This window comes from Lepidochelys kempii, chromosome 11 (genome assembly GCF_965140285.1).
Source record: "Lepidochelys kempii isolate rLepKem1 chromosome 11, rLepKem1.hap1, whole genome shotgun sequence".
NCBI classification, from domain to species: Eukaryota; Metazoa; Chordata; order Testudines; family Cheloniidae; genus Lepidochelys; species Lepidochelys kempii.
Window position 1 is genome coordinate 68,187,665 of NC_136390.1, and position 15,591 is coordinate 68,203,255.

The 15,591-nt window shown below is 42.6% G+C and overlaps 1 protein-coding gene across 1 annotated transcript in view; it reads right to left on the bottom strand.

Moving 5' to 3' along the window:
- ABCA12 (ATP binding cassette subfamily A member 12) overlaps window positions 1-14,299 on the bottom strand; it is a 90,410-nt gene extending 76,111 nt beyond the window's left edge. The window contains exons 1-7 of the mRNA XM_078848028.1: window positions 12,757-14,299; window positions 10,092-10,207; window positions 8,886-8,992; window positions 2,711-2,964; window positions 2,496-2,608; window positions 1,847-1,971; window positions 813-986 (exon numbers count right to left, since the gene is read on the bottom strand). Coding sequence (XP_078704154.1) covers window positions 813-986; window positions 1,847-1,971; window positions 2,496-2,608; window positions 2,711-2,964; window positions 8,886-8,992; window positions 10,092-10,207; window positions 12,757-14,279 — 2,412 coding nt within the window. The 5' untranslated portion in view covers window positions 14,280-14,299. The remainder of the gene's footprint in view (window positions 1-812; window positions 987-1,846; window positions 1,972-2,495; window positions 2,609-2,710; window positions 2,965-8,885; window positions 8,993-10,091; window positions 10,208-12,756) is intronic.
- Window positions 14,300-15,591: the final 1,292 nt, after the last annotated feature.

The following is a 15,591-nucleotide window of genomic DNA, read 5'->3' on the forward strand; positions in this document are numbered from 1 at the left end:
AACCTTGACTGCCAGAAGCTGGGAGGGGAAGAAGTGGGGGATCTCTCCAAAATTGCCCTGTTCTGTACACTCCTTCTGAAGCTCAGGTACTGGCCACTATTGGAGACAGGATACTGGACTAGATGGACCATTGGTCTGACCCAGTATGGCTGTTCTTATGTCCTTGTGTCAATCACTACAGAGCCAAGTTCACTGTCATTCTCATTTGATTGCATTGTTCAGAAGGACAATTATTTCAGCATTGTTAAAGGTGTATCGAAAACATACTTGTTGACGAATCATACCTATTTTAGCATATGGTTGTTACCAACCGTAGTTACACATATTGAATATTTGATTGGCCATAACAGCAATTGCAACATTATTATGGATTGGGCAAATAAATATCACAGAACCTTTTACAGTTTTGGATTTAGTGGGATAGCTAATTGGTACAGTGAGCCTTAGCCCAGTGTCTTGTATTCATTGGAACCTGGGTTCACATCCTGACCTAGGCTAGGATGGTTGGATGGTGTACCAGGCAAGAGTAGCTTGTGAGCCAGGTCCTAAGTTGCTGTAAATCAGTGTGGCCCCAATGGTTACAACTGAGGCATGCCAATTTACACCAGCTGGCTCTATAATGGACAGTTGTCTTAATGTATATGTCAGCATAGGTATGCAATATAACATTATTTGTTATTTCATACACAAGGCCAGATCCTCAGCTGGTGGGAAGCAGCCTAGCTCCATACCAGTACAGGTATACCAGATGAGGATCTTAGCTACAGTAGCTAATAAAAGCCAGAAAAGTGCTCTAAAAATCCAACACAAACCTTGTACAGAAAATTGTAAATGTCTAAGTGACGTAAGAATATGACCCCCAGAATGTAAGACTGGCGGGTCCTTTCTGGGAGTGATAGGTTGCAGAACTCCTTTACTACTGCGTCTAGCTTTGGGTCGATGGAATGGACGTCACACGACTCCAGCTGGAGAATCCAAGAAACGAGCTGTATTTGCACAAAAAGCAGGAGATTGGTACATTATTAGGTTACTCCAACATGCATGGGTTAAACTACTGCTTCTAAACTCTTCCCCAACATCACTTTCCAATGCTGTAGACTAAGAAACATACCTTCTCCTCCCTATTATTCCTGCATGGAGAATCAAAGCAGAATGGTAGTGCTTTAACACATTTTGCACAGGCTGAAATGACCCGACAGCTTAACTTTCCCAGTGATTGACAAAGCTGGGGGTTGGATAAAAGTGAGCTGTTTGAGACTGAAACGAGACAAGATGATGGTGAGGCTCTGAGGCAGGGCTAGGGGAAGAAGTCTTTGGAGCCGAATCATTGAGGATAGCGTGTCCATCCTTAGCTGAGATTCATTGTCTGCAAGGACATTTTGGATCCCAGGGGTAGCTCTTATAATTATTGGTGGCATCAGTGGCCAGAAATGCCCTTTTCCATCTGCATTGCCACTGTTTCTCTGCAGTGTGGACCTCACCAAAAATATCCACGCATTTGTGACCACTGAACTGGATTACTGCAATGCACAATGCACTAGCTAAATATTTCAGCAATCACCCACTATGTGACTACCCACCCGCTACTCGTGTCAGTCAAAGAACATACTGCTCTTGGTCTCCAGAGGCTGCTCTGGCTTACAAAGTTCTTTCAGTTACAACTCAGGGTGTCTATTTTGATCTATAAAGCACTATAGAGTTTGTGTCCCTTAAAGATCATGTATCTCCCTCTGCGTTCCCACAGGAGCAGAGAGTTGCTGAGCTGCTTTCATTAATAGCCCCTGGATTTAATTATTTGAGTGCCCAATTTAAAGGGACCTTCAGCTAGAATTAGGATAAAACTTACCTGAGTTGTGTTTTCTGGGAGAGGCATTTCCATCAGGGCTTTGATACTTGCTGTGGACATTCCTGCTTCATTTCTGAGCTCCTCTTTGAGCTGGTCGACATTTTTAAACATAGCCATTAGCATTTCTTTAAAATAAAAAACCAAAAAATGATATAATGGTTTTCTCCATACTTACAGAACTATTATATATCTATGCACAGAGCACCTATGTTAAGACAGCGGAAGAGAAACATTTTTGCCCAGACTGAAGATGTTGTGCATGTTGGCTGAGAGGAGCACTACCGTGTGCTCAAACATGTCTGAATTTGGATGGACCATTTGTCAATCTGTAAGCCTCTGGCAGACCTAGGGATTTTTGGAGCCATAGCTTTTGGGGCCTGCACCGAGCACAGTTTGCCTGTACATACGTTTCGGACCTCTGACGGCTTGAGCCAGCAACTTTGACTCATTAGGAGTTTTGTAACTGACTTCCGTAGGCCTACAGCCTGTCCTAGAAAAGAAGCCAATGGACATAGCACATGCTTACTTCCGTCACCATATAGCTTTCATAAGACAATCTGTGAAATTTGCCTCAGAAAGGCCAACAGCAACAAGTAAATTAGCGACCATTCTTATAAACCAAGGTTTTAAAGTAAACAGGTAAAACTACCTTGCTTTTGAGAAGCTGTTGCATTCTCAGTGGTATTCATCATGGAACTCATTATAGCCATATACCGCGGGATATCTTGAAAATAATCAATTTGCGCTACATTTTCTTGAATCCTTAAATTTTAAAAAATGGGAACATTAAAAGAAAATAAAAGGGTCCACATTAATAATTTCAGGAAGAAACACTGGTGTAGAAGAGCTTAGAGAAGTCCTTACCAATTCATTTGTGACTGGATTTTGGTGGGATCCCCAATCAGTATATCTCCAAGTTCTCGAAAAACCCTGTTGTGATGAACTACATCTGTCATAAGGTGATTGCTTAACTCAAAGCTGTGAAGGAGCTTCTCATGAAATTGACTTTGTTCACACAGTGCTTCAAAGCTAACAGTAGGGAGCTGACAGATACGCTGCAGTGATTTAAAGCTCTTGTAGTCACAAAGAAGTTTTATCATGCTTCGGAGGCGAGATGTCTTTAAATTAAAAAAAGAGAGACAGACGCAAGTTAAAGAAAAGGATGATCAGAAGTGGTCTTTAGGCTAAAGGATATAGACATTGCTTTGATTTTATTCAGGATTCAGCTTTCGAGCCCTTTAGTTCAAAAGGTCTTAAAATGAACTTGTGGCACCTTAGAGACTAACCAATTTATTTGAGCATGAGCTTTCGTGAGCTACAGCTCACTTCATCAGATGTTTACCGTGGAAACTGCAGCAGACTTTATATACACACAGAAATCATGAAACAATACCTCCTCCCACCCCACTGTCCTGCTGGTAATAGCTTATCTAAAGTGATCAACAGGTGGGCCATTTCCAGCACAAATCCAGGTTTTCTCACCCTCCACCCCCCCACACAAATTCACTCTCCTGCTGGTGCTAGCCCATCCAAAGTGACAACTCTTTACATAATCAAGTCGGGCTATTTCCTGCATAGATCAAGGTTTTCTCACATCCCCCCCACCCCCATACACACACAAACTCACTCTCCTGCTGGTAATAGCTCATCTAAACTGACCATTCTCCAGGTTTAAATCCAAGTTAAACCAGAACATCTGGGGGGGGGGGGGGTAGGAAAAAACAAGAGGAAACAGGCTACCTTGCATAATGACTTAGCCACTCCCAGTCTCTATTTAAGCCTAAATTAATAGTATCCAATTTGCAAATGAATTCCAATTCAGCAGTTTCTCGCTGGAGTCTGGATTTGAAGTTTTTTTGTTTTAAGATAGCGACCTTCATGTCTGTGATTGCGTGACCAGAGAGATTGAAGTGTTCTCCGACTGGTTTATGAATGTTATAATTCTTGACATCTGATTTGTGTCCATTTATTCTTTTACGTAGAGACTGTCCAGTTTGACCAATGTACATGGCAGAGGGGCATTGCTGGCACATGATGGCATAGATCACATTGGTGGATGTGCAGGTGAACGAGCCTCTGATAGTGTGGCTGATGTTATTAGGCCCTGTGATGGTGTCCCCTGAATAGATATGTGGGCACAATTGGCAACGGGCTTTGTTGCAAGGATAAGTTCCTGGGTTAGTGGTTCTGTTGTGTGGTATGTGGTTGTTGGTGAGTATTTGCTTCAGGTTGCGGGGCTGTCTGTAGGCAAGGACTGGCCTGTCTCCCAAGACTTGTGAGAGTGTTGGGTCATCCTTTAGGATAGGTTGTAGATCCTTAATAATGCGTTGGAGGGGTTTTAGTTGGGGGCTGAAGGTGACGGCTAGTGGCGTTCTGTTATTTTCTTTGTTAGGCCTGTCCTGTAGTAGGTAACTTCTGGGAACTCTTCTGGCTCTATCAATCTGTTTCTTTACTTCTGCAGGTGGGTATTGTAGTTGTAAGAAAGCTTGACAGAGATCTTGTAGGTGTTTGTCTCTGTCTGAGGGGTTGGAGCAAATGCGGTTGTATCGCAGAGCTTGGCTGTAGACGATGGATCGTGTGGTGTGGTCAGGGTGAAAGCTGGAGGCATGCAGGTAGGAATAGCGGTCAGTAGGTTTACGGTATAGGGTGGTGTTTATGTGGCCATTGTTTATTAGCACTGTAGTGTCCAGGAAGTGGATCTCTTGTGTGGACTGGACCAGGCTGAGGTTGGTGGTGGGATGGAAATTGTTGAAATCATGGTGGAATTCCTCAAGGGCTTCTTTTCCATGGGTCCAGATGATGAAGATGTCATCAATATAGCGCAAGTAGAGTAGGGGCTTTAGGGGACGAGAGCTGAGGAAGCGTTGTTCTAAATCAGCCATAAAAATGTTGGCATACTGTGGGGCCATGCGGGTACCCATAGCAGTGCCGCTGATCTGAAGGTATACATTGTCCCCAAATGTGAAATAGTTATGGGTAAGGACAAAGTCACAAAGTTCAGCCACCAGGTTAGCCGTGACATTATCGGGGATAGTGTTCTTGACGGCTTGTAGTCCATCTTTGTGTGGAATGTTGGTGTAGAGGGCTTCTACATCCATAGTAGCCAGGATGGTGTTATCAGGAAGATCACCGATGGATTGAAGTTTCCTCAGGAAGTCAGTGGTGTCTCGAAGGTAGCTGGGAGTGCTTGTAGCGTAGGGCCTGAGGAGGGAGTCTACATAGCCAGACAATCCTGCTGTCAGGGTGCCAATGCCTGAGATGATGGGGCGCCCAGGATTTCCAGGTTTATGGATCTTGGGTAGTAGATAGAATATCCCAGGTCGGGGTTCCAGGGGTGTGTCTGTGCGGATTTGATCTTGTGCTTTTTCAGGAAGTTTCTTGAGCAAATGCTGTAGTTGCTTTTGGTAACTCTCAGTGGGATCATAGGGTAATGGCTTGTAGAAACTCGTGTTGGAGAGCTGCCGAGCAGCCTCTTGTTCATATTCCGACCTATTCATGATGACAACAGCACCTCCTTTGTCAGCCTTTTTGATTATGATGTCAGAGTTGTTTCTGAGGCTGTGGATGGCATTGCGTTCCGCATGGCTATGGGTACCCGCATGGCCCCACAGTATGCCAACATTTTTATGGCTGATTTAGAACAACGCTTCCTCAGCTCTCGTCCCCTAAAGCCCCTACTCTACTTGCGCTATATTGATGACATCTTCATCATCTGGACCCATGGAAAAGAAGCCCTTGAGGAATTCCACCATGATTTCAACAATTTCCATCCCACCACCAACCTCAGCCTGGTCCAGTCCACACAAGAGATCCACTTCCTGGACACTACAGTGCTAATAAACAATGGCCACATAAACACCACCCTATACCGTAAACCTACTGACCGCTATTCCTACCTGCATGCCTCCAGCTTTCACCCTGACCACACCACACGATCCATCGTCTACAGCCAAGCTCTGCGATACAACCGCATTTGCTCCAACCCCTCAGACAGAGACAAACACCTACAAGATCTCTGTCAAGCTTTCTTACAACTACAATACCCACCTGCAGAAGTAAAGAAACAGATTGATAGAGCCAGAAGAGTTCCCAGAAGTTACCTACTACAGGACAGGCCTAACAAAGAAAATAACAGAACGCCACTAGCCGTCACCTTCAGCCCCCAACTAAAACCCCTCCAACGCATTATTAAGGATCTACAACCTATCCTAAAGGATGACCCAACACTCTCACAAGTCTTGGGAGACAGGCCAGTCCTTGCCTACAGACAGCCCCGCAACCTGAAGCAAATACTCACCAACAACCACATACCACACAACAGAACCACTAACCCAGGAACTTATCCTTGCAACAAAGCCCGTTGCCAATTGTGCCCACATATCTATTCAGGGGACACCATCACAGGGCCTAATAACATCAGCCACACTATCAGAGGCTCGTTCACCTGCACATCCACCAATGTGATCTATGCCATCATGTGCCAGCAATGCCCCTCTGCCATGTACATTGGTCAAACTGGACAGTCTCTACGTAAAAGAATAAATGGACACAAATCAGATGTCAAGAATTATAACATTCATAAACCAGTCGGAGAACACTTCAATCTCTCTGGTCACGCAATCACAGACATGAAGGTCGCTATCTTAAAACAAAAAAACTTCAAATCCAGACTCCAGCGAGAAACTGCTGAATTGGAATTCATTTGCAAATTGGATACTATTAATTTAGGCTTAAATAGAGACTGGGAGTGGCTAAGTCATTATGCAAGGTAGCCTGTTTCCTCTTGTTTTTTCCTACCCCCCCCCCCCCAGATGTTCTGGTTTAACTTGGATTTAAACCTGGAGAATGGTCAGTTTAGATGAGCTATTACCAGCAGGAGAGTGAGTTTGTGTGTGTATGGGGGTGGGGGGGATGTGAGAAAACCTTGATCTATGCAGGAAATAGCCCGACTTGATTATGTAAAGAGTTGTCACTTTGGATGGGCTAGCACCAGCAGGAGAGTGAATTTGTGTGGGGGGGTGGAGGGTGAGAAAACCTGGATTTGTGCTGGAAATGGCCCACCTGTTGATCACTTTAGATAAGCTATTACCAGCAGGACAGTGGGGTGGGAGGAGGTATTGTTTCATGATTTCTGTGTGTATATAAAGTCTGCTGCAGTTTCCACGGTAAACATCTGATGAAGTGAGCTGTAGCTCACGAAAGCTCATGCTCAAATAAATTGGTTAGTCTCTAAGGTGCCACAAGTCCTCCTTTTCTTTTTGCGAATACAGACTAACACGGCTGTTCCTCTGAAACCTGTTAAAATGAACTGAAATTCACAGTGACTGTTCCCAGCCCTGGAGAGGCAGAAAGGTCCAGGGACCTGACCTGGAATTCTCAGCTCCTAATTCTGCTGCTGTCTTATGTGACCTTGAGCAAGTCACGTCTCTTCCTGACTCTGGCTTCCCCTCCCACCCTTTATCTGCCTTGTCTATTTTGATTGTAAAGTCCTTAGGGGAGGGATTATCTTTTACTATGTGTTTGTACAGTGCCTAGCTCACTGGGGCTTATAGGTGCTGTTGTAAGAGAAACAATTAACTACAGTGTTACATCATGATGTCCATTACACCACTTTTGTGATTTTGCACAGTGTATTTGACTTCTCTCATATATTTTCAATAAAAGTTAAGCATTGTAAATAATTCTGAGTGTGTGCTCTGTGACCCCTTCAATAATATTTAGGTGTTTAAACTTAAATATAGGACACTAACTTCAGGTACCTGTGGTGAAAGCCCCACACCTGCTCTGGTTCCTTGATACTGTTTTAAAGAGCTACAGTGGCATAAAGAAACCCTGGTTGCAGCCACGGAGGAGTCCCCTATTGTAGGCATGGTGGTAGACAGTTACTCTAGCCCACTCTCCTCTTGGTCTGCAAGTTCTGGGTCAATCTACTTTGAAAAAAAAAACCCACAATCCTGTGGCAGCAGGTTTCAGAGCCTGGGTCAACTTACTCGGGCTTGTGTGGCTAGCAGCACAAGGCTCAAAATAGCAGCAGAGACATTACCATTCAGGCTGGAGCTCAGGCTCTGAAACCCGTGTTTCTGCTGTGCCCTTCCAGAGTGGTCTGGGGAAAAACTGGCTATTTTTATTTTCAAGAAAGACATATCAGCACAAGAAAAGATGATACACTGGCATTACAATGCCAACCCTGGCACTAACTAATTCCTGGGACAGGATCTCCAGCAATGAAAACTCTTATTTGTTAATTATTTATTATTAATTATTATTATATTATTGTTCCAGTTGTGCTGAGGGACCCCAATCAGCATAAAGACTTGCCTTGCTAGGTACAGTGTAAACATATTTAGAGAGAGTCCCTACCCGTTAGAGCTTACAATCTAATGAGACAAGCAATCATAGACAGGAATATGCCAGCAGAACGCCAAAGGTGCACGTCTTGTTAGTTACAGGGAAGATTTTCCAGTGGCAGTTAGAGATGCCTAACTCCCATTGACTTTCAGTGGGACTTAAGTGCTGAATTGTCATTTGTGCCTTTGAAAAATCTCCCCGTGCATGATTTTTCAAATGCACCTGTGGGAGTTAGGGCCACAAGTCTCATGGGAATGGTGCCCCTAACTTCACTAAGCACTTATGAAAGTCTCACGAGTGGCTTGAGCCTTAAAAATATGGATAAACCTTCCATCCATCCAACAAGGAAATGAACTGCCAGTCACAAGCCACACAGCACTGATTGCCTCTTCCAGAGGGGTGATGAAAACCACTGTAGTTCGGAGTCAGTCTGGGCAGACTCTGAGCACCTCCCTTTGCTCCCAAACATGTATGGGGCATTTGCACTGACCATGTGGGAAAGAGTGTTCTCTGACCTGGGTAATGGTAACCCCAAAGCACAGGCAGCTGCAGTAAGATCGAGCTCCATTTCTAGCTCACGTCAGGTGTTTTAAAAACTGTTTTCTATATGCTGGTTTCCTGAACGCTTCATTGCACACTGATGTAGTATCAGTGCGGGGTTCCTCTGAGTCAGCATTTTAAGCAGACTTACCTTTGACTGTAGGATCTCTTGAATAGATGCATGTTTCTCATAGATGCCATTTTGAGTGAAAGGAGCTTCTTCTAGCTGACCGTGGTTCAGAAGACGTGTTATGTTTTCTGCAAGGGAAAATATGTTACTTTAGATGACACACAAGATCTTACAGAAACCCTGCACAATGGAAAACTGAACTTCCTCTTCAGGGGCCTGCTTTCCTCAGGTGCTGAGTGCACGCAGTTCCCATTGAGTTCAAATGGTGCTTAGCACCTCTGCAGTCATGCTCTCAGGCCTGGATTGTACCCCTATAGTCCAGCTTGTGAGAGCCTCACCCCCACTTGGACCCTTTTACGACATGGCATTAAAGGGACAGAGTGATATAAAGGGGCTCTAAGAGCCCCTGTTGCAGCCAGAGAGTTCCCCCAGGACAGGCATGGCAGGAGACAGCCATAAAACGACATCCCGAGAAGCCCTCACATAGCAGCATTGCCCAGGAGCAGGGTAGGAACCGAGAGTCACAGGCTGGTCCTTGCTTCCTTCTTGCTCTGGGGGAAGTAATCTGCATCAGCCCTTTTACTAAAACCCTTAATGAGTCTGCCAAGATTTTTCAGAGATCACCTTCAAGATAACGCCCCCCCCCCCAATCCAGAAACATACCCCATAATGGAAACAACACTCATGAAAGCATACGAGACCTAGTGAGTCGGTAACACCTCGTATGTGAGGCAAACAAGCAACTCCGGTGCTGCTGTAAGTATGTACCAAGCGTGTCCATATGAAACACCATTATACCAATGGAAGCTTAGCCCTCAGGATAATGGCTGCCACTTTAAAGGATTGTAGAAGCTGCAGCAGTACACAGCAGAGGAGGAAATACCAGATTGATTTTACTAAGGACTCACTATTTAGGAGTCAGCAGCATACATTTTACTAGCCATGCAACCACAAAGGGAAGAGTGTTCCATGTTTTTATGATTACTGGAGTGGACAAATTACACTGATACCGTGACACATCTAAGGACCAAAAAAATAAAAATCCATGAGACAAATCAAAAGGGACCTCATTTTCAGAGGTGCTGAGCTCTCATGGCTCCAATGGACTTTCAAGCACACTGATAACACGCAGCACCATTTCTTCATGTCATTACACGCAGCATTTTAAAAAGATAGGCTTAAGACATTACCAGATAACTCCCACAGAGTTAATGAAATAATTATTACCTGTCAACTCATTGTCTTGCCTTCCACTCACATTCATTAAACAGATCAAGTATGGCTTGTAAATGTTATTGGCTGACACCTGTAAGATGGCATTTTCCAATTCTAAAACCAGAAACCTGAAAAATAAGACTGGAATAAGTCCTTTTCGGCTTAAAAGAAACAAGGGGCATTACTGAGTAACCTGTCAGCAGCACTAGGGCTAGATCTTCAGATGGTGTAAATCAGCATCACTTCAGTGAAGTCAATTAATTTACATCAGCTGAGGATCTAGTCTGTGATATTTAATCACTGAAGATGCTCCTGCTTTTTACTGCATTGATCTCTTTTGCCATTATCTCACCAACAACAGGAGAAGTCCTCTGCAGAAATTCACTCTGAGACAATGAGCAAAAGGAAATGTATGTTAAATGGTCACTCATTTGAATGAAAGTGACTGATTTTAAAGGCACAGTAGGGAAAACTAAGAAGCAGGTGGCAGTCATTTAACTAGGGGGAAGAGGCAAAGGAGTTTAGTTTCCCTAGGGTGAGATTTTTCAAAAGCATTTAGCATTTGGTTGTTCTCTCTCTATAGCCAATGGTTAAAACTCCCATTGACTTCAATGGGAACAGAGATAGGCCAACACTGAGCACTTTTGAAAATCTCCCAGTGTTCGTATGGTTTAGTGACTATGAAATCTTCCTCACCCCCATGTTCTCAATGTCTGTGTGGATTGGAACCATAAATAAGGGCGGTAGGTCTCAGACACAGAATCAGAGAAATGGGGGGTTGGAAGGGACCTCAAGAGGCCATCTAGTCCAGCCCCCTGCACAGAGGAAGGGTCAAATAACCCTTGAGCAACCCGATAGGTGTTTGTCCAACCTGTTCTTAAAAACCACCAATGACAAAGATTCCACAAGCTCCCTATTTCAGAGCTTAACTACCCTTATAACTGGAACTTTTTCTTAATATCGGAATTAAATCTCCCTTGCTGCAGATTTAGCTGATTATTTCTTGTTATATCTTCAGTGGACTTGAAGAAAAATAGATCCCCATCCTCTTTATAACTGCCCTTAACATACGTGAAGACTGTTACCAGGTCCGCCCCTTGGTCTTCTTTTTCAACGCTAAACTTGCCCAATTTTTTAAACCTTTCCTTATAGGTCAGGGTTTCTAAACCTTTTATCATTTTTGTAGATTTCCACTGGATTCTCTCCAATTTCTCCATAGCTTCCCTAAAGTGTGCCACCCTGAAATGGACGCCATGCTGCAGCTGAGGCCTCACCAGTGCCTAGCAGAGCAGGACAGTTACCTCACATTTCTTACGTACGACACTCCTGTTAATACACCCAGAATGAGGTTAGCCTTTTTTGCAACTGTATCACATTGCTGGCTCATATTCAATTATTTACCTACTGTAACCCCCACATCCTTTTCAGCTGCACTACTGCCTAGCCAGTTATTTCCCATTTTGTAGTTATGCATTTGATTTTTTCCTTCCTAACTGCAGTACTTTGCACCTGTTTTTATTGAATTTCATGTTGTTGATTTCAGACAAATCCAACAATTAGTCAAGGTTGTTTTGAATTCTAATCCTCTCCTCCAAAGCACTAGCAATCCTTCCAAACCTGTGGGCATCCACAAATTTTACAAGCATACTTTCCACTCCATTATCCAAGTCATGAATGAGAATATTAAATAGTACTGAACCCAGAACAGCCCCCTGAGGGACTCCATTGGACACATTCCCCAAGTTTGATAGCGAACCATTGATAACTTCTCTTTGTGTCCAGTCTTTCTGATAATTTTGCACCCACCTTGTAACAATTTAATCTAGACTATGCTTTCCTAGTTTTTCTTATGAGAATGTCATGTGGAAAGGTGACAAAAGCCTTACTAAAATCAAGATATATTGTGTTTACTATCCACTAGGGACAAAGAAGCAAATTAGGTTGGTTGGGCATAATCTGTTCTTACAAATCTCTGTAGGCTATTATTTATAACCCTATTATCCTCTTTGGGCTTACAGACAGTTTAATACAATTTGTTCCAGTATCTTTCCAGGTATCAAACTTTGGCTGAGTGGTTTATAATTCCCCAGGTCCTCTTTGGTCCCGTTTTTAAAGATAGGCACTACGTTTATCCTTCTCCAGTCCTCTGGGACCTCACCTGTCCTCCAGGAGTTCTCAAAGATCATTATTAATCATTCTGAGATTGCTTCAGCCAGTATCTTAAGTACCCTTGGGTAACTTCATCAGTTGTAGCCAACTTGAATACACCTAACTTATCTAAATATTATTTAACCTATTCTTCCCCTATTTTGTCTTGCGGCTCTTCCCCCTTGTTAATATTAATTGTGTTGAGTATCTGGTCACAATTTACCTTTTTAGGGAAGACTGAAGCAAAACAGGCATATTAAACATTATAGCCTTCTTGATGCCATTCATTATTAGCGATCCTTCCCTAGTAAGTAGGAGACCTACATTTTTCTTCATATGTCTCTTGCTCCTAATGTATTTATAGAACCTTTTCTTATTGTATTTTATGTCCCTAGCTAGGTGTAGCTCATGTAACTTCAGTGTAATGTTGCTCCTTTAATAGCCAAATAAAATAAACTGGAAGCCAGAGGTCATTGTAGATTCTACAAGAAATTGTGACAGTTATGAAATTGGAAATAAATTAACTTACTGTGTGACCAAATTGTTAGGAGACAGGGTTTGTTCTCCTTCATTCCAAGTCAGGCTCTTATTGAAAAGGGTTTTTGCCATAACACTGAAAGGATGAGCAACACTGTCCAATACAGTATTAAAATCAGCTCTGTTAGGGGCGGACTCTGGGTTGAGGTCCGTTTTCAATAAAATTGGCAGATCAGAAGAGTTCAGTTTCTTAAGAACATAATAAGCAGCTTCTATTATTCCTGGAGATAATTCGCTGTCAGCCAGATCCCTCTTCATCACTTCCAGCAGCTTCACATACCCCGCCGCTTTGGTCAGGTTCCATTTGGTGCTTAGCAAGTTGTCAACTGCTTCCCAGACTCTGGAGAAATTATTCCATTCAGAGAGGCTGGCAGCACTTTGGACCATCTGTAGCAGTTCATACACGCTGGAGTTCCGCTGGACATCAGCTTGGACATCACTGAAGAGAATGAACAAGTTCTTCCAAGCCACTGAGCTGCTCAAGAAATTTTGTGAATTCATGTCCGTCTCGTTCAAAATAAAAGCAATCAAACTGCTTAAAGGATGAGAATTAAATACTCTATCCATACTCTGAAAAGCTGGTGGTAGGCACGTTGTATTACTCTGGGGCAGCTCCTTAGAGATCGCTGTCAGGGTTTGATACTTTCCTTCTATCCAAGGATTCTCAAACTGAGAGACAGTATTTAAGTTTGAAAGAAAACTAGAAGAAAACTGTAACGACTGGATAATACAAGACACCTCCCTTGAAAAATATTCACTATTGTTTTTGAAGATGCTAGCAAATTCTGGAGTCTGCTCTAGATTTCTTACTGCAAGCTGAAACAATTCAGTAAATGATTTATTTTCCATTGTTCTGGTCTGAATGTCCATGGAAGTAAACAGGAATTTGCAATGGCTTCCTGGTAAGAACTCGCGTAGTGTGGCATTTTTAAACAGCATCTGAAGTGTTATGTAAAAAATGTCATGGACAGAGCAGTTCTGTGGCTTTTTGTTGTCATTGTTACCTTCCTCCAGGAAGGGACTCAAAGCTAAATGCAAGAGATCCAACACTTTCGCTTCTAATGAAGTATTGTGCTGTAAGGAAGTCTTGTTAAATTCCTTTTGAAATAGCAAGTGTGAGAAATTATAGACAGCATCAATTTTTTCTTTATTGGATGCTTCACCCAATCTGGTGTCAGAAAGGATTTTCATTCCCACCCTCAATATTTCAAGCAATCTCTGGGTGGAGTTATTGTCAAAATTCATCCATCGATCAATAGTTTCCAATTCACTGATATTAAACTTATGTTGCAAGTCATTTATAATGAATATACTCCTTTGTACTGCTTGCAAATATTTTGAGACATTCGCTTCTCTGGCGTCTTCTCCACCATACTCTTGGGATGCAAGTTTTATCAACTGCTCCAATTCGTTACTAAAATGGAGACCTGAGCCATTTTTCACTGTATGTAAATCTTTTTGCAATGCATCTAAAAGTGACTTGTAGGCAATCACATCGGTGCTGCTCCATTTCATGGACCGCAGTATTTCAGCAATGTGCCAGTAACTGTTGAGCTCATTCCACTGAGCTCCATCAGTGGAATTTTGGATATACTGCATTAGTTTAGGCAGGGAAGAGATCAATAGGTAATGCTGAATTATGTTCACCTTTGCCATGGTAGCAAGGAGTTTTTGGAGGGATAAAAGCTCTTTATTTATGAGTTTATACCAAAATACTCTAGTTAAGTTTAAAAAACATTGCGTTTCCTCTGAATAGGGATTAGTATAGAAAAGTCTTTCAGCGGGGATCTCATTTGATGGGGCAAATCTTTTAAACATCCTCTGCAAGTCAGGTTTGTTCTTTGTGGCAGAAGTTGAGTTGAGGAAGTGTTTTAACAAACTAAATATACCTTCCAAATCTGCGGGTTTCATTCCCAAGCTAGAGTTATGAAGGAACTGATGTGCTTTTGCTTTTCTGGGAGCTAATCCAATGTCAACAACATTGAGAGCTTTTTTCAGTATTTCCAATAGTTTCACACTGGAATCCACTTCTGTCAGGTTCCATTTGCTGATCATCAGATTGCCAATGCTCTTACAGACTCTTGAGAAAAGTCTCAATTCAGGCTGGTTGGAGGCATTTTGGACCATCTGTACCAATTCATATATACTGGCATTCCACTGGGGAACAGTTGGCAGAAGACTGGCAGTAGACAAAGGCAACCTATTCCAGTCCAGTGAACTGCCAGAGAAATTTTGTGACTTCAAGTCTGTTTCATTCAAAATAATAGGAATCAAAATGTTTAAAGGATAAGATTTAACTACACTATCCAGATTCTGAAAGGCTGGTACTAGGCACGTTGCATTACTCTGGGGAAGCTCCTTAGAGATGGCTGTCAGAGTCTGATACTTTTCTTCTATCCAAAGATTCTTAAAGTTAGAGACAGTATTTAAGTTTGAAAGAAAACTAAAAGAAAATTGTAATGACTGGATGATACATGACAGCTCCCTTGAAAAATATTCATTATTGTTTTTGAAGATGCTAGCAAATTCTGGAGTCTGCTCTAGGTTTCTTACTGCAAGCTGAAACAATTCAGTAAATGTTTGATTTTCCATTGTTCTGGTCTGAATATCCATGGAAATAAACAGGAATTTGCAATGGCTTCCTGGTAAGGACTCACTTAGTGTGACATTTTTAAGCAACATCTGAAGAATTATGTGAAGAATGTCTTGGACAGAGCAATTCTGTGGCTTTTCATTACGATTGTTATTTTCCACGAGAAAGGGAGTCAAGACTAAATGCAAGAGATCCAACACTTTTGTTTCCAGTGAAGTATTGTGCTGTAAGAAA